At 42.3% G+C, this 21,626-nt stretch overlaps 1 protein-coding gene across 2 annotated transcripts; it reads right to left on the bottom strand.

Moving 5' to 3' along the window:
- Positions 1 to 3,666: 3,666 nt before the first annotated feature.
- LOC308483936 (uncharacterized protein C1orf94) lies at positions 3,667 to 21,584 on the bottom strand. Of its 2 annotated transcripts, none has more exons than XM_081018314.1 (6): positions 21,195 to 21,584; positions 14,425 to 15,098; positions 12,906 to 13,075; positions 6,566 to 6,640; positions 4,807 to 4,954; positions 3,667 to 3,920 (listed from the first exon to the last, which is right to left on the bottom strand). In XM_081018314.1, the coding sequence occupies exons 1-6, from the start codon at positions 21,470 to 21,472 to the stop codon at positions 3,892 to 3,894; spliced, it is 1,374 nt and encodes a 457-aa protein (XP_080874440.1). In that variant the 5' UTR covers positions 21,473 to 21,584; the 3' UTR covers positions 3,667 to 3,891. The 2 variants fall into 2 exon arrangements, with proteins under 2 accessions (XP_080874440.1, XP_080874439.1); XM_081018313.1 differs by having other exon boundaries at positions 4,770 to 4,954; positions 21,195 to 21,583.
- Between the last annotated feature and the right edge of the window lie 42 nt (positions 21,585 to 21,626).

Raw genomic sequence — 21,626 nt, forward strand, 5'->3', positions numbered from 1 at the left:
ATTTTGCATATCATAAATCCCTGCATATTTTACAAAAACTATACCATTCAATATTCCATTATTACATCCATCAAAATTTATTTACACTGTTGAATTTATCTTAATGCTGCCAGCGTTTTCAGCTGCACACAGTTATTTCCCATATATTCAATAAACGTTTTCCAGCCTTCTCTAAATGTATGTCCTTCTTGATCTCTTATTCTATATGTTAAGCCTGCAAGCTTCACTTTTCAACACAAGCTGAATTGAATTTCTCCTCCATCTCTGAATTGGCAGGCAAGCTCTCCTGAACGACCGTTTATGCCCATGGCACCTAGTATCCTTTGTTGCAATGTGCAACTGTGCTGCAATTGGGTGCACTCTCAGTAAATGTTGGGTGATGAAGCTGATGTGGTGCCTTCCAGATACTGCTGGGCCATTAACCATGCTGTCTGGGGCTGATGAGAGTTGGAGTCCAGCATTATCTGAAGGGCACCACCACACTGCTGGTCCATGTTATAATGTGAGATGGTGATAGGGAAGGGCTGTGGCCCAGCAAGAGAGCACATGATTTGTGTGCAGAGTCATTCCTCAGAAAGTCTAAGGAGGAATGGCTCCTGCCTAAAATCCTGGAGAGCTGCTGCAAGCTAGTATGGACAATACTGAGCTAGATGGACCAATGGTCTGACTTGGTATTAGTTAAGATTCCTATGTTCCTTACAGTGCAGTCTGAGCCTGGGTAAACAGGCGATACCCCAGAATGCTAAACAGTGTGATTGGAGGCTCGGTGGTTGCTCAGCAAATAAGTAGGCACAGAGAGGCAATAGAGCGTTTGAAAGCTGCAGCTTTGAACAAATGCTCTCCTTATCCCACTCTTACCGCTCCTTGAGATAAGAGCTCCTGAATCTTGACTGTTTAAACAAGCAATCTGCAGTGGTAAATGAGATTCAAAAATAATAAGGTGGTAGCTAGAAAGTAGGTTCCCAACTATTACTGGTGGTGTCTTTAAAATTCATCCATTTTCACATTCCCTCTAAAATAGCATTTTTATGCGGTCTGAAATTGCATTTTTTCCCCTTTTATTTTAAACAGGACACTGGTCTAGATAGAGCATGGGCCTGATCCAGCAGGGATCTTCTCCTTACATATGTTCTGCCTGTGACAGGGCCCTGGGTGGCATCCTGTCCAAGACAGACTCTCAAGTCAGTCCTGGCTGCTATAGATACCTGTCCTAAAGGATGCTGCAGTGTAATAGGATCCTGCCAGAGTCCCAAGCTTACACAGATTTGCAGGTTCGATGCACCCTAAGTTCTCATGACTGTGGACCAGAAAGCGAGCCATGTGACCATAGAAGGAAATGTGGAAATGAACACGGCTCTGCTAAGTGGTTTTCAGTCTGTCCTGCCGTTTGATAGATGAGAGTTTTTATTGGACGCTCTAACTTAATGAACTCCTTTGTGGTAAAAGTAATTCAATAACAAATCAGATTCCTAGTTTGTCATCAGCCCTTTGCTAAAGGAGAAGCCGAGGTGGAGGAGGGATGTAATTTGACTTGATGATTGCTTTATCTCATTACTTAAATTGTGTTAGGAATCCCAGAGAATAATGGGTAGTTGTGAAAAGTTCCCCCAGTATTTTGAAGCAAAAGCCAGTCATCATCTCCTTCACAACCTCCACACCAGCACACATTATGGAAACATCAACCCCACTGGTTCCACTGTGTTGCCTGGACATCTGTCCGCAACAGTGACTTATAGGCAGCAAGACCAAGGTGCATTTGGACATGGGCAGGGCCGGCCCAAGACATTTTGGCACCTGAGGCAAACCACAAAATGGTGCTGCCCTCCCTGCCAGGGAAGAAGGGGTGAGTGAAGATCTATATCTTGGGGCTGGGGGTTAAAGGTCTACATCAGGATCTGCTACCCTGTGGATCCTGCTGCCTGAGACCACCTCACCTAGCCTCATGGGTGGGCTGGCCCTGGATATAGGGAATACTGCATTCATTTATAATAATAATAATAGTAATTTTATTATTTGTACCCTGCTCATCTGACTGGTGTTGCTCCAACCACTCAAAATAATGCCTCAAAATCCACACTTTCCCAAATTTTGTGATGCAGCTCTCCAGTCAAGCCAAATGTAAACAAAAACACATGCATTATGATAAAATGTGCATAAAAATACAATACTAGTGAAAATAACATACAAAAATGCATTATATTAGGGGAAATAGCTTTGCAAATTGTGTACATTTACTAAAATGCACACCCTACTATTTGTCAAAGTCTTTTCCTATATCAACCCTTCCAGGCACTGTGTTTGGTGTGTGTGTGTTGGGGGAATATTCTTCTCGCTATCCCTCCACTGGGTTTTGCCTGCTGAGTGGTGACACAGGATAGGGCCTTGTCAGATGTGGCTCCCCAGCTTTTGAATTCCCTTCTCTTGGAGAAGAGAATGACAGCAGAGACCTTAACCAATTTCCACCACCAAAAAAAAACAAAAAACAAAACAAACCATTCTCCCAGGCACTGATGGTTAACCAGCGAGAGCTGCCATTGTTATTGGTCATTGAACTGCTACAGCAATGTTTCAATTTTTATTGGTTGTTCCATTTAAAAGTCATTTTAATTCGGTTGCTTCTATGTTGGAAACTGTCCCGGGGTTTACTGATGTAATGGATAATGCGCGATAAAAACCGGCAAATAAAAAAAATGCAGACCAATTTTTGTGAGGACTTAAATAAAAATTCAAACTGGTGTGGCAGTGTGGCAAATTAAATTAAAGACTGGAAAAAAAGAAATTAAGGTTAATCAAAGTTAGCAGATATTACTCTGAAGGTCCCTTGTTTGGCATGAGATGGTCACCCACAGATTGACTTTCAGCCTGATATTTGTCTGCTCAGCAACTAAAGAGCTGCTGTATGTTCCAGTGCTGACAGAAACACAGAATGCCACGCCAAAGACAAAACAAAGAACAAGGGGATCATTCCCTCTCCCCCCCCCCCCCCGGTAAACAAGCATTAAAACAAAACAAAACTGTTTTTTTCTCAGCCCTCATTTTTTTCTTTGAAGGTGAGGATTGGGTGTCAAAGACATGTCTGCCCACCATGCACAACTTTTAAAAGTTACAAAAAGGGGAGAAAGGGAAGAAGCCCTCCTACCTCCATTGTTACATCTTTCCTTTAACAGTGTTTTAAGACAATGTCATCAAAAGCCCTGAAATGGCACAAATTCCCTTTCTCTCCATTTCAGGATTTACCCTAAATCTGGAATGGGGAACCCTGCAGCCCTCCAGATGTTCTTTAGACTCCAACTCCCATCAGCCCCAGTCAGAATGGCCAATGGTCAGAGATGATGGGACTTGTAACCCACCAATATGAGAGGGTCTGCAAGTTCCCTAGCTCTGCTGCAAATGATAACCCATAAACTCAGGTCAGCAGTCAAACAGTTAATCTCACTTTGAACATTGGCTAAAAGATATCACTTCTATTTAAACAAAAACAAAAACACAATGGGATCTTTTCTTCATCTTTATTACAGCAAAATTCAACTTTAAACAGTTTCAATAAACTTTTTATTATTATTATGCCTCTCTCTTTCATTTCAAAAAATAAAAAAACAAGTTTCTTAAAAGTACCTGAGTGTTTCATCCATTTCTGCTAAACAAAATTCTGGTTTTTTTTTCCCCCAGATGAACTTGTGAGCCTATTTGCCCTGAATTTACACTGTTTGTGGTTTGGAATCAAATTATTTTAACTTTGTTCCAAAATGTTCAAACAGAAATGAAAAACCCCAAGGATTTCATACTGCTCCCAAAATGTTCCTATCTCAAAAAAAGCCTCACCCTAAAAACAGTGCTGGCAGATCTAAAAACTGTTGCCACCTCCATTGGAAGAGAAGTAAGGATTGGTCCTTACAGGTCCAGCAGTAGTAGATGTGAACCTGAGAGTAAAATAAACAGATTGAGCTCAGCCTCCCTGAATAACTACCACTATTTTATTTTATCTATTGTATGCTGCCCCCTCTTCCAATTCATGAAGTCTGGATCCTGAGATCATCACCTATGGGGATTCTAAAGATACAGATAGGGTTCTGTTTCTTCAGCAATTCTAGGGAATGCAGATATGCCATTGGTATAGATTTTCCCACCCAATCTTGCAGTGATGGCCGCTGCCCTCCTTTCCTTCTCCAGCATACTTTCCCAAAGTACTCTGATAATGAAAGGGTGGCGATGGAACCGGGGAGCCACACGGTGCCCTCCAGATATTGCTTGACACCCCAATTCCCACCAGCATAGCCAACAGTCAGGGTCCATGGATGATGGGAGTTGTAGTCCAACAATATCTGGAGAGTGCCACATTATGCTTTAAAAGTTACCAAAAAGCGTGGAAATGTAAAAATAAACTCCCTGTCCATTTCAAGCCCCCTTCCCTATTCCCCAAAATGTGCTTAAGAAAGGAAGAAGCCTGATTCTGTCATCAAAATCCTCCTTCCAAAATTGGCATGAATTACTTTATGCCACCCTCTTCTCCCCATTTCAGGATTCTCCCTACATGTATCTTCATAATTCATCCTAAACACACCCCTGACCCCCAAAGAAGAAGAGGAAGAGGAAGAGGAAGAGGAAGAGGAAGAGGAAGAGGAAGAAGAAGAAGAAGAAGAAGAAGAAGAAGAAGAAGAAGAAGAAAGTGAACCCTGAAACGGAAAGGAAACTATCCCTAAACATGCAAATTGATTTCCACCTTTGACTATTCTGCACTTATGCACGGCCACTACAAAGCACAGACTCACCCATAGGAAGGAGAAAATGGATACTGTGGACCATCACCTGCCATTGCTGGGGGATCACGTACGCTGCTGGATGGCTTGGTCGGGTTCCTCTGCTGATAAGAGTAACCTGGCTGAACCAGTGGGATGTAGCTGAGCACAGGTGTGTAAGGTGAGCGGAAGATTTGCTGCGGATTGTAAGGTGTGACCTAAAGAATCAGGAGGGAAGGAGGAATGGAAAGGGATGATGCTTTGGGGGAAGCGGAAATTTTTTAGAGTTCACAATGGCTTGAGTAGATACACCAGCATTAATGGGCATGACTGACTCAGGCCATTGATTTCAATGGGTCTACTCTGAGTATAATTTACTTGGCTACAACCCAATGTCTTAAATTGTTATACCTGTTCAAAATGGGGCTGGAATCACAGAATATCAGAATTATTCATGGAGGGGGGCATGTCCGAGGCAACAGCCACATAAAGGGGTGGCATGTCTTGGTTCCCCACCTGAGAGATCTCACCAGAAGCCACTGCCACATCTCCGTCAGTGGCAGAGGCAGCAAGATGGGCCAGGTGTTCATGGGGCTGCTGCCTCTTGGGTTTCTGTTGCACAAGGTATATTTATGCTGCCTCTTGATTGTCTCACATGGCCTTGATCTTCCCACTTTAAAAGCTGAGTTTGAGAAAGCTCCCTTCTCTCCCTCATCATCCTCTCCCTCTCAACTTACCTAGAAAATCCATATGGATTCTAAACTTGCCAAACATCTTGAGCCCCTGCTTTTTGCCCTACTCCAGCAGAATATTCTGCAAACTATGTACAACTCAGTCTCTCTTATTGATAAAAAATAATCTTCCCAAGCTGGCCATACTTGATCTCCTCCCCTTGTTCATATTGCCTAGGTCCCTAGGTAAAGGGACCCCTGACCATTAGGTCCAGTCATGACCGACTCTGGGGTTGCGGCTCTCATCTCGCTTTATTGGCCGAGGGAGCCGGCGTACAGCTTCCGGGTCATGTGGCCAGCATAACTAAGCTGCTTCTGGCGAACCAGAGCAGCGCACAGAAACGCTGTTTACCTTCCCGCCGGAGCGGTACCTATTTATCTACTTGCACTTTGATGTGCTTTCAAACTGCTAGGTTGACAGGAGCAGGGACCGAGCAACGGGAGCTCATCCTGTCACAGGGATTTGAACTGCCAACCTTCTGATTGGCAAGTCCTAGGCTCCGTGGTTAAACCCACAGCGCCACCCTAGGTCTACTTCACAGCAGGAGGAGCCCAGAATTGGATTCCCAGCCATGTCACTGAGGTGGGCAGAGGAAAATGGAGGAGGAAGAGAAATGGCCTGCTTAAGCCCATATCAATGTATAGGATTTTGGAAGGGGGATTAAACCATGAACTCCATGTGACAATTCCAGAGAACAAATATGGGACTTAGGTCAATCTTTCCACCCTTGACAGCCATCTAGCTCCAAGGTAGCAGTGAAACTTGGACTAACCAAGGTCAGATGACGTTATGCCAAAGCATAATAACTCCACACTTTCCACAGCATATCCCCTCACTTTCCTTATTGCAAAAAGTCTAAACATTTGGGGAAGCAATTTTGTTGCACAAGACCTCCCAAACAAGCATAACTGTGCAACCCAAATTTGCTGTTATGTGATTGAATCCCACTCCAATATGGTGACATTCTGGAAGCACCAAAAGGCTGCAAGAGATGGACTTGCTTAAAGCCACTGAAAGCTGAAATCATATTCTTCCTCCCCATGCCCAGCAAATCAACAGACTCTATACTGATTCATGCTAGAGGACTTATGCCATACCTGTCTGGAATAGCATCCCAACTGAGGATGTAGTGTCTGCTGGTATGGGATCCGTGCTCTTTGCTGATACAAACTCTGTTAAAAATACACAAGGCAGGAAGTGACCATTGTAGGCCTCAACCTATTATTCTTATGATTATGCTTAACCAATTAATTTTGGATCTCACTCCAGTGGTGATCTGTGTTCTGATATCACATGCTGATCTGAGGACCTCACCATCATATCTTATATGAGTGGGCAATTCATTTTTTCCTTTTTAATTTTCTACTCATACAAATTTGAATAAATCTGCATCTTGCCAGACTCTTAGACAGATGCTTTTTTAAGAAACTGAGGGAATCATAGAATCATAGAATTATAGAATTGGGTTATCTAGTCCAACCCTCTGCAATGCAGGAATCACAACTGGTAAAGTTTGGTCTATTCCAGTGTCAACTGGAATCCTTGTGCCCTCATCCGTGCCTCACAGTGCAAATCTATACATACTTACTCAAAAGTAAGCTTCACTGTGTTTAATGGTCCTTACTCCTAGGTAGGGATCATGGAGAAATTTAATTATGTTTTCATTTAAGACAAACTAACTTAATTTGAGCTTTTCAAAACCACACAAGGACTGAACATAGCCATCCTTCGACATTTCCACTTTTCCGAATTTTACCATGTTCCCCAGTCACGTCATGTGTCCCAAAATGCATATACTGGAGTAAAATGTCCAGTAAAATTAGTAAAAATAGCATACAGAATTACATTTTATTAGGGGGCATTGTGCTGCAAAAAATGTGTATATCAGGCAAAAATGCATACAGATGTGTATATTAGGAGAGATTCATACTGAAATGCTGACGAATTCTCATGAGGATGCATTTTTAAAAAAATCTCAAACTGATGTGGAAATATGGAAAACTGAGCTTCCGACTGGGAAAAGAAGAAACTAGAGAAACTGAAATTGACAGATTCACCCATTCCTACTTCTAGGTAAGCATGTATAGGATTGCAGAAGATACCACCTTAATAGTAAGGATGGGCAGATCAGTCTGTTTTTAGTCTGTGTCAATTTTGCACCTATTTATTCATAAATCCATTCTGTCCTGTTTTTGCATTAATCTGTGATTCTGCCCCCCACCCCCAAATCAACATGACAATTTAAATAGGTCATATTACAGACTTATTTAGCTACGTATTCTATCTTAACATAGACATTTTAAAGTGTGTTTTATCCTAAAATATGCATTGTGGGGAATTTTTTGGTATTTCTTTTGAGCCAAAAATATTCAGTGCAATCCTAACCATGTCTACTCAGAAGTAAGGCCTACTCAATTCAGTGGGGCTTACTCCCAGGTTAGTTGGGTTAGGATTGCAGCCTGTATCACAAAATTCAGAGAAGTGATCTGTACATTCCCAATCCACACATGAGTCTGGCAGGTGTGAGTCAGGTTAGTTCACAATGGAATGCATAGATATCATATTCAAGAAGCTTCACTAACTGCTAGATGGAAAGTGCATCTTTTCTTCCCCATTCTGTACAACAGTAACACACCAAAACCACAATAGCCCCCAAAGGTGAGCAACATGCCCTTAACTTCCAATTATCCAAGATAAATTTCCCCCTCTGATTAAACCAAAGCTTTAATTAATATATAAATGGAAGGAATTGAGGATTTTACCTATTATTATGGCTACTGCTGCTATCCTCCCCCCCCCCCAGCTGTGGCTGTTGCCCATTGGGACTGGTAGCACAGTAGGCAGAGAGGACAATAGCAGATGGAGTCAGAACCAATGATAGGAAAAGTTCACTATTTCTAATTTTGTCCCCATCCTCTTCCCTGCTGAGTTCTCCAAGAGCAACACTGAGTCTAAGATGGAGGAAGCTGCGAGAGGGCAATCTGAGGTGTGTTGGGCAGTGCCCCATTAGCCTTAACGGATCAACCTCTGCTGCTTCTTTCTGTGCTATGTATAGAAAATTAAATAAACATGGCAGTGATTTATATTTCTCAAGTCATGTTGACTTTTAATTTGGGAGGGATCATCAGTAGACACATTGGGAAATCATTATGTAGACATGAGATAATAGGAATCATTATTATTGTCATTGCAGTAATTGCTGGGGCTCCCCAGGTTGCTGCAGCTTGGATCTCTGCCCTGTATTTTCTGCAGTGCTAAATTGGGAGGGAGAATAGACATGGCATTCTCCTGTCCATTTTCTCCTTGCCTAGAGTGCTGCAGGGAACAACAGGAACTTTAAAGATAGCGGGGGAAGGTCCATGTTGCATTGTGCCATCACACAAGTTACTGTCATGATGTTGTTGTTTAGTCGTTTAGTCGTGTCCGACTCTTCGTGACCCCATGGACCAGAGCATGCCAGGCACTCCTGTCTTCCACTGCCTCCCGCAGTTTGGTCAAACTCATGTTAGTAGCTTCAAGAACACTGTCCAACCATCTCGTCCTCTGTTGTCCCCTTCTCCTTGTGCCCTCTATCTTTCCCAACATCAGGGTCTTTTCCAGGGAGTCTTCTCTTCTCATGAGGTGGCCAAAGTATTGGAGCCTCAGCTTCAGGATCTATCCTTCCAGTGAGCACTCAGGGCTGATTTCCTTCAGAATGGATAGGTTTGATCTTCTTGCAGTCCATGGGACTCTCAAGAGTCTCCTCCAGCACCATGGTATCATGATATTTATATGGAATTCTATCTTCCCTTCTATAGACACTCCAATCCAGGGCACATACATTCCCCATTGGATCGGGAATCAAACCTGTAAATCTCCTCTTTCTTTCTTTCTCTCTTATTTATTTTCCATAATTTAAAAACATCAACCATAAAAACATTTACATATGTAGAGGTGCTACCATGCTAAACCCTGACCCCTACACTGAACATAAGGATCTCCTGATGAGATGGTATCTGCAAGAGGTCTTCTACCACAGAGCACAGTGGTTGATTGGGTATATATGGGGTAATTTGATCATTAGGTGTCCTGGTGCCAAGTTGTATAGGGCTTTGTACACTAGTACTAACACCTTGAACTTAGCCTGGCAGCTAATTTGCAGCTAGTGTAATTCTTTTAGCAACAGCCTGATATGATGGTGATAGTCTGCCCCAGTGAGAAGTTGAGCCGCTACTTTTTGCACTAGCTGCAGCTACAGGGCCAACCGCAGGGGCAGCCTCGTATACAGCACATTGCACCGTTCCAACCTGGAGGTTACAGTGCCAAGTCAACAGTGGTCAAGCAGGCTATCCCCATGTAGAAACAGCTGTAGTTGTCTTACCAACCAAAGCTGATAAAAGGCATGGTTCACCACTGAAGTCACATTAGCCTCTGGTGCCAGAGATGGTCAACAAGACAAGGATGGAAATTTTTGGAAGTTGAATCACCACCTCATTCAAGATGGCCAGATCTACTCCATGCTGCAAGAGTGTGCTAGCCATGCACTGGATCCATTGGTTTCTGAAAACTACCACCCAGTGTCAAATACCTCATTTGGGGAAGGTGATCAAGACCATGTTAGGACAGTTGCAAACACACCTGGATAAAACAGATAATCTTTACCCAATCTGGGTTCTGGCCTGGTTCTGCGGCTGAATCAGACTTGGTCATGCTGATGGATGAATCAAAAGGGTGTGTGTGTGTGTGTGTGTGTGTGGTGCTGTTATTATTACTTAATCTCTCAATGGCTTTTGATTCCATTGCCCATGGTATCCTCCTGAGCTACCTTGATGAGACACGTATTGAAGGGTATTGAAACCATGATGTTACAGCGGATGTTGCCCTAGACATCTCAATGCTGTAAATGTGAAGCCAAGATTGCTACAGAGATGAGAGACAGGGCCCTCAAAGTGCCTTTCAAATAACACACAATAGGCTTCCAATTGGTCTAAAACTCTATTCACTGGAGATGATGTTTATATGCCCTGGACAATACAGAAAAGCTCCGTGGGATGGCTACTTGAGGATGTGATGAAAGCAGAGAAGTGACCCATCTTCCCTGTCTTCAATACCATGTGATAAACATGATTGTGCTGTTTAACTCATGTTGGGTCAGCTTCCCAGTGCATCTTTTGCTACTTGCACTCAGTTGTCCAACCTGTTTCATCATCCTTAGTGCTCTGATACGTGAAGGTGCAGAACTGGTTCTGCAGTGCTAGAGGAGGCAGTTGGGTACCCCCTATCAAGAGCTCAATGCATCTCCCCATTCTACAGTGAAACAAGGGTCTCAACAGGATTGCGTGTTCACTGGAAAAACTCTGAGAGCATTCAGGAATCCTTCCATGTCTAGTTCATATCTTCCTCCAATTGTACTAAAAGACTTAACTGAACACACCCAATTATTTCTGCTTTTTCACGCAAGGTGTGTCTCCAAGGCCCCCTGTTATTAGTAGTGGCCTCCTCTGAATCAGTTCCCCTGTCAACATACACCATTAATGGGCGTCTTCATGATTTTCAGGTCCTCTCCAGCATCCTGAAAACTTGAACACGCGGAGATCAGGAACTGCTTCAGTGTTCCCTGTGCCACTGAGACTCCTGCCCTCTCTGACTTACTGCCTCTTATGCTTCACACAGCCTCCCAGAATGCCTGTGTGGTGCTACTAAAGATGGAGGAGAAATTTGGTTTGCATTTTAATGCGAACCTACCTAGTTCGCGCTTCCTGCAAAACTGCTGTCCTTCACTTCAGTTTGAACTTCTCTTGAATTTTGTAATACAGTTCACCAACCAAAAAATGGGCACAAAAACACATGCTTTAGGGAGGAGTATGCATAAATATGCATATATTAGTGAAAATTACATATAAAATACATTATACTACAGGAAATTGCTTGCATTGCAGAATAGCATGTGTATATGAGAAATGAGCACTAAAATGCCAATGAATATTCATTAAGATTTCTTTCTTTTCTTTTTTACATTGCAAACTGATGTAGAAATATGATGAACTGAACTTAAGACTGGGAAAATGAGAGAAACTGAAACTGGCAGATCCATCTATCCCTAGATACTACCTCTTGTACTTCACATTGCTCTAAAAATGCCCATAATGTCCCACAATCCCCCATAATGTCTTGGGCACAACTCCCCAAATTCCCACGCCTTGATGCAACCATGCCTGCAACTAAGGCCAAATTCACACCATACCCTTACAGCACCATGACACCAGTTTAAACAGTCATGGGTTTCCCCAAGGAATCCTGGGAGCTGTAATTTGTTAAGGGTGCTAAGGGTTGTTAAGGGTCCCCTATTTCCCTCGCAGAGCTACAATTCCCAGAGTTCCCTGAGAAGAGGGATTAATTGCTAAACCACTTGGGAAATGGTAGCTCTGGGGAAAGGGATAGGGGTGTCATGACAACTTTCTGCACCCTTAATGAGCTACAGCTCCCAGTGTTATTTGGGGGAAGCCTTGGCTGCTTAAGGTATATGGTGTGGATGTGGCCTAAGTCTAAATAAGCTGATAACCAAAACCTTATTTAGGCTCTCAGATAGAAATTGTGATGGCAAAAAGCACACAAGGGCTGAGGGCACATAAACTCTGGTCTGAAGGGGTTTTGGAATTGCATTATTTCCACTGAATTCACTATAAAACCTCCACCCAGGTGGGAACCCTAATAAAGTTCTTGATTGTGGGAAGGTTTCTAAACATGTCCACCTGAGTGTGCATAGAAGCCTCCTTCAGATCCTCCCACTCAGCATCACATTGGAGCAAACACACCTGGCACATATGGGGACACTGGGGGCAGGGTGGTGTGCATGCCCTCCGCCCTATACCTGCTTGATCTCCTCATGCTTCCAGAAAGAACACAGAGTTGGGCTCCAAACTAAATATGTGATGAAATCAAATATTCTTTCCCTGTTAACTACTGCCTCTCCTTCCCTCCCTGTTGTCTCTTGTGTGCCAAATTTTATACTGTAAATTCCTTGAGGGAGGGACCTATCTTCTTGCACCAGGCAACTGATGGCAGCAGCAGCAACCGGGGAGGAGATACCACAAACTAGAATTCATCTGGTCATGAAAATCAGATGAGCATGGATGAGCCAATCCCAGGCCACGGCCTGCCTTATGACTCAAACGTTTGTTGCACATGCCTTCAATCTGGATTCTTCACTGAAGGAATCCATAGTTAGGTTTTCTGGGCTTCCAGAATGTCTAGAAGCCCTCTTAATTTCTATTAATTGCCACCCTTCCAGATTTGGTCTTGGTCTGAATCTTGACACTTCAGGCTTGGTTGCCTGTCGGTGTTTCTAAATCTGAGTTATGCAACCTCATAGCTCTTTCTTTCCTCCTCACTGCCAGCCTCATTCAGTTTTGGAGCTCTTTCCACACCCCATTCATAAGGGCTTGTGTCATTCATTACCTGATACTGTGGGAAGCTGGAGTGGTTTGGGAAAACAGGAGGTGGAGGGTAGTTAAGGCTAAGCCACATTGGCTGTTTTAATGAGGTGGCCGTTGAGTTCGTCGGGAATCGTGGGGTGAAAACATTCCCACTGTATTTAAGGTTGTTCTTATCAATGGCTGAAGAGGTTGCTGTGGAAAATACAAAACAGAGTTAGGCACCATCAATGGGGGCTGTTTGATAGAACTCTTAACGTTTTAACTATATGTATATTTGCCTCATATCTGGCATTGGTCAGGAATTCTAGGAAACCAAAGCAATTAGCACAGTTTTGAAATCAATGCTTCAAATCAGTGCAGGGTTGAAAGGTTGAGTCTGCTATCTTGATCCCAGTGGCATTCAGTTGTATCCTGTACAAAACCAGTTGTAGCCTGAACAAAAACCTGTTCTTTGATCTCAGGAGCCATCAATGCAAAATTTGATTATGGTAGTTTAAGAGGTGTCCCAATGTATAGTGAGCAAACAACTTTCTAAAATAGATAATAGACCTCTATGAAACAGAGCATTTTTGCAGCTGAAAGAGAGGGCCACTGTTGTTGTAATAAATAAGAAGAACAACAACAATAACAGTAGTAGTAGTAGTCAAAACACTGGTCTACCAAGTTCACTACTGTCTTCTCTGACTGCTAGTGGTTCTCCAGGGGGTCTTTCTCAGCCATCCTTGGAGATACCAGAGATTGAACTCAGGACCTTTTGCATACAAAACTTGTGCTTTGCCAATAAGTTACTGCAGTTGCTCTGAACCAAAGGAACAATAAAAGGAACAATAAAAGAAGGTAATTGATGAGGATCCTCTATCAACCCTAATCCCTGACCCCAAGGTGTTATACAAGCCTGGCTCTGCCTTTCCTGCCCACAGCTCAGAGCTGACACCCCCCCCCCCGAAGTGACCCACCTGTAAAACTGAAGATTGAGCAAGGATGGGCACCCAATTCATATAGAGTTTGACTGCAAAATAAACAGGAACTCCTGGGATGCCAAAGGAAAGAGGATAACAGGAGGAGTGGGTAACAGGAGTTCCTTCAACTGACTCATCTGTTTTAACCAGAATGCTACATAGTAACATAAGAAGGGCCCCACTGAATCAGAACTATGGGTCATCTAGTTTAGCATCTTGTTTCCTACTGTGACCAATCAGATGCTTTTAGAAGCCCACTGGCAGGACAACTAATATTCAGTAGCATTCTGCCTTGGAACATGCAGGCTCTATATAGCCACCATGAGCTGTAACCATTTATAGACTGATCTTTCTCCATACACTTGTCTGATACCCTTTTAAAGCCTTCACTACATCTTTTGGCAGATAATTCCGTAGATGAACATATGTGAACATGTCTTTCCTGAAACTCCTATCAATCAGTTTCATAAAACAATGATGATAGGGAAAGCATTTTTCTCTGCACATGTTCACCACACACCTTGGGTTCCTTTCCCTTCATCATTCTCGAATAATCATCACTAGTTAGCCCACAACCCTTACCATTATTTTGACAGAGCCCATCAGCAACTAGTTCAGGGTCAGTTTTTGAGCAGATCTTGGCAAATACTGGGAGCTGTTTCTTTTGCACAGATCCTTGACTTTCCATGACCGCCATTATTGGGGATGGCCTTGTTACATTGTCTTTGTGGGCTGCAGATCCAAAGACATTGTTCTGCAGTAGTAGGTCCTTGATAAACTTGGTTTCTTCTGTCACCATTTTGGTGTCCAGAGTTTTGGTGGCCTCAACACGTTTGAGTGGGAACTGTGCCAAAAGCTTGGCAATCTGAGTGTTGGAACCCATCATATTACTGTTTCCACTTTCTGTACTTTTGGCATTCTTGTAGATTAATTTTGCAGGGAGCAAGATCCCTGTGACAGTGGACTTAGTGGACAGCTGGACATCACATATGGACCTCAGTTTCACTTCCCTTTTGTTTCCAGTGAGTGCTCTGTAGACATTTTCCATTGCATCCCTCTCATCTAACATCTGGTCTCCATCAGAGGGCATTGTGAGGTGGTTGTTTGCTGGGGCCTGACACGAAGCAGCTGGGGTGGCCTTCTCATCTTCAGATCTTTGCATCTCTAGTTCAGTTGCATTCTCTTGTGTAAGGCTCAAATACTCTTGCTCAACCAGCATGGATATTTCATCTTTACAAATGCTGTTTTCCAAAGATCTATGTGAAACAGAGAAAGAACCATTTATGTAGGATTGCACAAATTGGATAAGAGGAAGGGCTGTTGCCTAGTGATAGAGCACATGCATTTCATGAAAATCCTTGACATCACTATGTGGGTTTAGGAAAGACCCCTCTCTGAAACCTTGAAAGCTATTGGCTTTTGTTAGCTTTTGTCAGCATGGACAATACTGAGCTAGGTAGACCAGCTCCCTTTGATCATAGAAAAGGCAACTACCAGTGTAGTTAAATAGAAAACAAATCCTTTCTTCAACCAAGTTTGATAGGGGATAGTATAAAAATGTTAAAACGAAACAAACAAAAATATTCTACATATTATATTTATACATCACCATTCAGCCATATAGGATCCTAAAGAGGCTTGTCCAGAAATGCAAGACTATTCACAATTACGTCAATCAAAATACTAAAGTAAGGGCCCCTTCAGACATCCTTTTATTGAGCATTCATGATAATTTCTGCACATTGTGGTACTGAGACAGTTATTTGCAAGGGGGGGAGAGAGTGTGTGTGAAAAACTAAAACTCAATGGAAATAGGCTGATTTGTTGGTCACCAATTTCCACCTGCATTTTTTCTGAAGAACTGTTCGGGTCCTGCAATCATTCCTTGATAATACTTGAAAAGCCTCCATGGGCTTTATGACTACTTGCAAGGAATGTTTACCAAACCCAGATGGCAGACCTCCTCTCCTGCTCATCATTCTATCCCTTTGCAACTAACCTTTGTAAAAGGCAGCAAAGTTACTGGTGGTAGGAGAAAGCCTTTGACTGTGATCCAGACAGGCCTGTTACCCTGGCTGCCCAATGGATCTAAAAGTTGAAGCATCATTTTCTGTTGGGATCAGCGGATTTGTAGGAAACATTGCTACCCCCTCAACTTGCACTACTATTAGGGATTAAAGAAGACATTGTTTCCCATTCTGTCCTGTATTTGTTGCATGCAGCACTGTCTCCATGCTGCTGCAGTTTGCCTTCTGCCCAAAATTACATCCATCATCTTACTTTCTGCTGTAGTGAAATTACAAAAATCACATAATTAAATACACAAATACCACAAGTCTCATTGTCATTAAGTTGTTCCATCGCATTCATTTCAATGCAAAGGAAACACAAGGCAAAGTGTGGGAGGATGTAATCAATTACATATCCTTTGCAAACTGAAAGCAACAACAGTGAATACCAATCATATATGCTGGACTGATTCCCATTCCAGACAAGGGATGAATAAGCAAACATTGACAATTTCTTCTCTCGTTGCTGCTTTTGTCAGAATTCTCTGACATCCCTAGTTACTCCAGAGCTCTGATATTATTTGGAAATATAACAAACAGGGGTGAAAAGAATGATGTGGCAAGTGAAGTGAAGGTGCACTGTGGAAAAGAGACAAAAGAGTAACTAAAGCAAGGGAGTCCATTTCCATGCTACAAAAGAGGGCCACAAAGATTAAGCCTTTGCTTTTATGCTGTCTGAGAAACCGAGGAAGAAGCCACAGTAAGAGTTTGTACAACTGCACCATCTGGCAACACAAACAAGAACTTTGTTTGGATTGCCAATCCAGCTTGATCACTCATTACCGATTGCCATTAACAGCATAAATGTAGTTTGTTTGTTTTTTACTTACTTTGTTACAGGCTCTGAGGATGGAACAGCTGGTGTTATAAACATGCACTATGTATGTACTTATCTATACATATAAATATTGTGTCAAATTTCTTTGTAAACTGCATATTACTTAATTATCCTCTAATTATGGCATCACTGTGTAATTAGAGCTGCCTTTATTATTTTATAAATTGAACCAATCTTCCATTCCCTTTCCTTTAGAGCATCTCTGAAATGTTGCTGGGTTATTGTTTTTTAATTCAGTGATCTTTTCTCGGTATATATCTCCTGCAATTGATGCAAAAGACTGAAAGACACCCCTGATCATTAACCAGAGAAATTAACCCACCAGACTCCTGGGTGGTCTGATGTGACTGTCAAAATGGCTAGTTGTCTCCATTCCTCCTTTGCCTCTTGGGTTGTGATGATAGAGGGATAAATGTCAGTACATAGGAAACTGGAATTGGCAAAGGGACACCAATTGTTGAATTGCTGCTCAAATTGCAGGGGCATGGTGAGGATGTCTGAGAACGCCAAGGAAAATGGAAACAAAGGTGGAAATTGCTGGTGTTTGTTCATTTGTCCCATGTCTGGAACGGGAATCAATCCAGTCAATATGAGCGATATTTGGTGTACTTGTTACTTTCAGTCTGCAAACAACAAATAATTGATCGTGTTCCTCCTTCCCCATTCACATTGTTTCCTTGGTATTGAAATGAATGGGGTGGTATAACATAACGACAATGTATTTTATGTAGTTAATTACTCAAGTTACATAATTTTGCCATAAAAATGGACAGTGAGACATATAATGCAGTTTGTAAGAACATAAGAAGAGCCTGCTGGATCAGGCCAATGGCTTATCTGGTCCAGCTTCCTGTTCTTGCAATGGCCAACCAGATGCCTCTGGGAAACCAGCAAGCAAAACATGAGCACAAGAGCATTTGCCCCCTCACAGTTTCCAGAAGCTGACATTTGGAAGCTTTGCTGCTTCCATTGCTGTTAGTAGCCATTGATATCCCTCTCCTCCATGGATTTGTCTAAACCCCTTTTAAGGCCATCCAAGTTGGTGGCTAAACCCAGATACACTATGTCAACAGCTTGTAACTCTATCAAAATAAATAAATAAATGAGATTTGTCTAGCATGGCTTGTTTTTGAGAAGCCCATGCTGGGTCTTAGTGATCCTAGCATCCGCCTCTAAGTGCTCACAGATTGACTGCTTAATTATCTGTTCTCAGACTTTTCCTGGTATTGACATTAAGCTGACCAGTTGGTAGTTGCTTAGGTCTTCTTTCTCCCCTTTTGGAAAATGGGGACAACATCTGCCTGACTTGTCTATTCAAGTCAACACCTGACCAAAATCCTTATAAAGCTAATAGATAGTAACAAAATTGATGAAAGCCAGTACTCAAAATGGATAAAATTGCAAAAAAAATAGTATAATATCAATTTCACTTCTCTACTAAGATCAAAGTCTGATCAAAATTCAATAAACAACAACAAATTTAGTCAGATATATATATATATATACCTTGGGTTAAGAACTTTGCTTCAGGATGAGAACAGAAATCGCATGGTGATGGTGTGGCGGCAGCGGGAGGCCCCATTAGCTAAAGTGATACCTCAGGTTAAGAACAGTTTCAGATTAAGAACGGACCTCCAGAATGAATTAAGTTCTTAACCCGAGGTACCACTATATATGTTGCTTTCATTATTTGATGTTTCAAAATATTTTTGTTTAAAATGATTTGATATTAACACTGTCACTCTGGATATTTTTTATTATTTGAAATTGAAAAGTGAGCTCCAAGTAGCCTAGATAAATCAACTCGATTTGGGACTGCCGTTCTCTGTTACTAGCACCTATATCTCTCAGTGCCTCATTTTGTCCTGAAAACCTCCAGAAGGAGACACAACCCAGAAGACTAGCCTGGTTCTCCCTCCTCATGTGACTTCTGCAAGGCAGTGGGGCTTGTCTTGAAACTGCAGAAACTTGAGAAATTTCATATCACCTTTCGGGGACTGTTTCTGATGAGGGAGAAAAAATTAGGCATGACACAAGCCAAACTGTGTGTGTGGTGTGTGTGAATTCTGGTCAGCTTCTACTGAGGCATGTGATTAAATCTCACTGAATAAAGTGAAGAGAATTTTGATCTTGTCATTTTAAATTCTCTTGACCATGGAAGCAGAAGCCTCCATGACAAACACCTTTGATTCATTAGAGTCTTCCTAAAGGGCACAGTTTTGTTGTTGTTCTTTGCATCCTGCCGCTGCCCTGTTTAGATCTCTGCCTACACTTGCCTGCCAAGGATGGAAGGTGTCTGTTCAATTTGTCATCTGCTGCAACATTTTGGGCCAAGATTATACCTTCTGCCCTTTTGCTTGATCCACGGCCTTTAATTATTTTAACATATTGACTTATGCAAATAGGATGCTCCAAGTCCAATTTGAAAGGGCTCTGGAATCTTTTGAACAAACAACAAAGATTTGCCTTCCTAGTCTGGGGTATTTTCTTTTGCTTAGTGTTATTTTGTAACCACAAAGGGATGAGAATTAGGAGAATTCTATCACAGTGTCAACATTATTTTTCATTACATTAAGGCTGAGAGATGCCATAATTTAACATCATGAATCCCTTCTGGCCCCAACTTGTTATCCCTTCCTCACTGAGACTGAAGTACAACCTTTTCCCAAACTTTTGATATTGAGGACACAGTTTAAAACTAGAGGCACACACTCAAAAAATAAAATAAAAATAAAAATGTATGTACCTCTGCACTCATTTTCCGTGTAACTGAATGGCAGCCTAGTTAATGTGGCCCCACTCTTTGTTCAGTCAGTGAGAGTTCAGTGGTAGACAATACTTTCTGAGCAATGACACTCCTACTTCTGGGCAGGGCTAGTGTCCAAGCTGATGGGCCCCATGGCACTGACCATCCTGCAAGACCCGCTCCCTGATTTGTCTGGTGTATTTTCAAACCTGACAGTTGCTTTTTGCCATTAATCAATTCACATGCTTACAAAATTTGCTATAATCTTCCTACTTTGGCAGCGTCCTAGAGAATGAAAATATAAATACAAATTCCTCCTTCTCCCTTTCTCTTTTCTACCTTTCCCCTTGACATTTCCTCACCAATGGAGGCTTTGGTAAAACACCCCCTTGCCAAATCTGGCATTTCAGAAAAGTAGATCTTTTTCGCCACTATCTTTGAAACTCATTTTCGTTTTTAACATCCGAATGCTTCCTTTCATCTTTCCCCTTGAAATATTTCAATTTTAAAAATATAAATGCACAAGCAACTATGGGGACTTGTGGTTGTTTCCAATATCACAGATGTAGGAGATGTCACAAGGAGACAATTTTTACAGTGGGGAAAAAGACGTTCTATTTATTCTGCACCTTCTCTTTTAATATGACATTGAAGCCGTCTCATAGTGTGGTCAGATTTCACCCTTAAAAAGATTTGAGTCTAAATGTGCAGCCAATCTGAATTCCATGCCCCTACTTATGAAATCCTCTTGGGGTTTGACTGTTTTAGATCTCTGGAGGAGAGTTCTAAAGTTGAGGATTAGGAGCTAAGCATACCTTTCCACATGCATAGGAGCATAGCAAGTAGTTTTATACTGAATAGGACCACTGGTTCTTCTAGCTCACTATTGTCTATGCTGACTTGCAGTGGGTCTCCAGGGTTTCCCAACCAGGGAGTCTCTCCCAGACTGACCTGGAGATGCCAGGGATTGAATCTGGGATGTTCTGCATTCAAGGCAGATGCTCTACCACGGATCTATGGCCCTTCTTACATGTCTTTGCCACATGGCAGTGGTGGCCAACTGTCAAATCTCAGCAGCCCCCAGCTAACACGGCCTCCAAGGAAGATGGCAGTTGTATTCCAACAACTTCTAGAGACCCAACGTTAACCACCCCTGTTGTATGGTCTTGGCAGATGGAGAACACGAAACACTTAATGTCCAAAAATATGAGAATGTGTGGCATCCTTCCTACAGCCATAATTTTGGGCCAAGAAGTGTTACTGGTCCAGGGTGCCTGTGGTTATGACAAGGCACTCAGCAGATGCTCAGTATTTACTTTCCACTCTGTTATTAATGCATGGTTCTCTGGCATTCAAAGAGGTCCTTGGATTGAATGCTCACAGGTCCAGGCTCAAAGTTAGACTGAGAACAATTTGAAGAGGGTTTGACCACAAAAAATGCAGTTGGGTGCATGGAAGAAGATTGTCCTTGGGGCATGTGAAGCCCATGGGGACTGATTAGGGCATTATACAATTAATTAAATAAATGAATTACATAAACACTTTCCCATTATTTCAGATTAACCGCTATGAAATATATTCTCCAAGACTCCAGTTTCAGCTAGCTAGGTAGAGCTTCTATTGATTTGTGAGTTAGGAAAGATTCCTCCTCTCCTTTTTGTTTTGTTTTGTTGAGGTGTTTTGTTTTTTAAACACTCACTCTTTTTGGGAGCTGCTGGTGGTACTACTGCTATCTTCTCTGAGAGCCTCTGAAGATGTGACAGGATGACAGCTAAGTTGGAGAAGCGGTGATGAGGATCTTGGTTGGAGTTCCTCAGGGAGGCCTTGGACCCTTTTCCAGATCTCATGGCAGGCTTTGTCCAAGCTGTCCTGGGGAGTGTTGTGATGGATCCAGATGTGTCTTGGAAAAGGGCCTAGGGGGAAAGGACCTTTAGGGTTGACTGTTGAACACTGAAGGCTGCTCCTACCAGTCAGCATCCTGCCTTGTACAATAAAGAACAGGGGAATTAAAAATTAAAAACAGGAGAGCTGCCTAGACACCTTTGGGTAGTGTGTTTTATTTTTTTTGTTTTTTTTAAAAAGGTGGCATAGAATGAACTAGATGGCAACAAACCGTGGTAGCCAAGTAACC

The sequence above is a fragment of the Podarcis pityusensis genome (assembly GCF_964106645.2).
Source record: "Podarcis pityusensis genome assembly, chromosome: 8".
Lineage (NCBI taxonomy): Eukaryota > Metazoa > Chordata > Lepidosauria > Squamata > Lacertidae > Podarcis > Podarcis pityusensis.

Coding starts and splice junctions, on each gene's coding strand:
- LOC308483936 (XM_081018313.1), bottom strand. CDS start 21,472: ATGCTGACTGGTAGGAGCAGCCTTCAGTGTTCAACAGTCAACCCTAAA. Junction 13,076..14,424: donor TGGGCTCTGTCAAAATAATG/GTAAGGGTTGTG, acceptor TATTTTCCACAG/CAACCTCTTCAGCCATTGAT. Junction 4,955..6,565: donor TGGGATGCTATTCCAGACAG/GTATGGCATAAG, acceptor CTGATTCTTTAG/GTCACACCTTACAATCCGCA.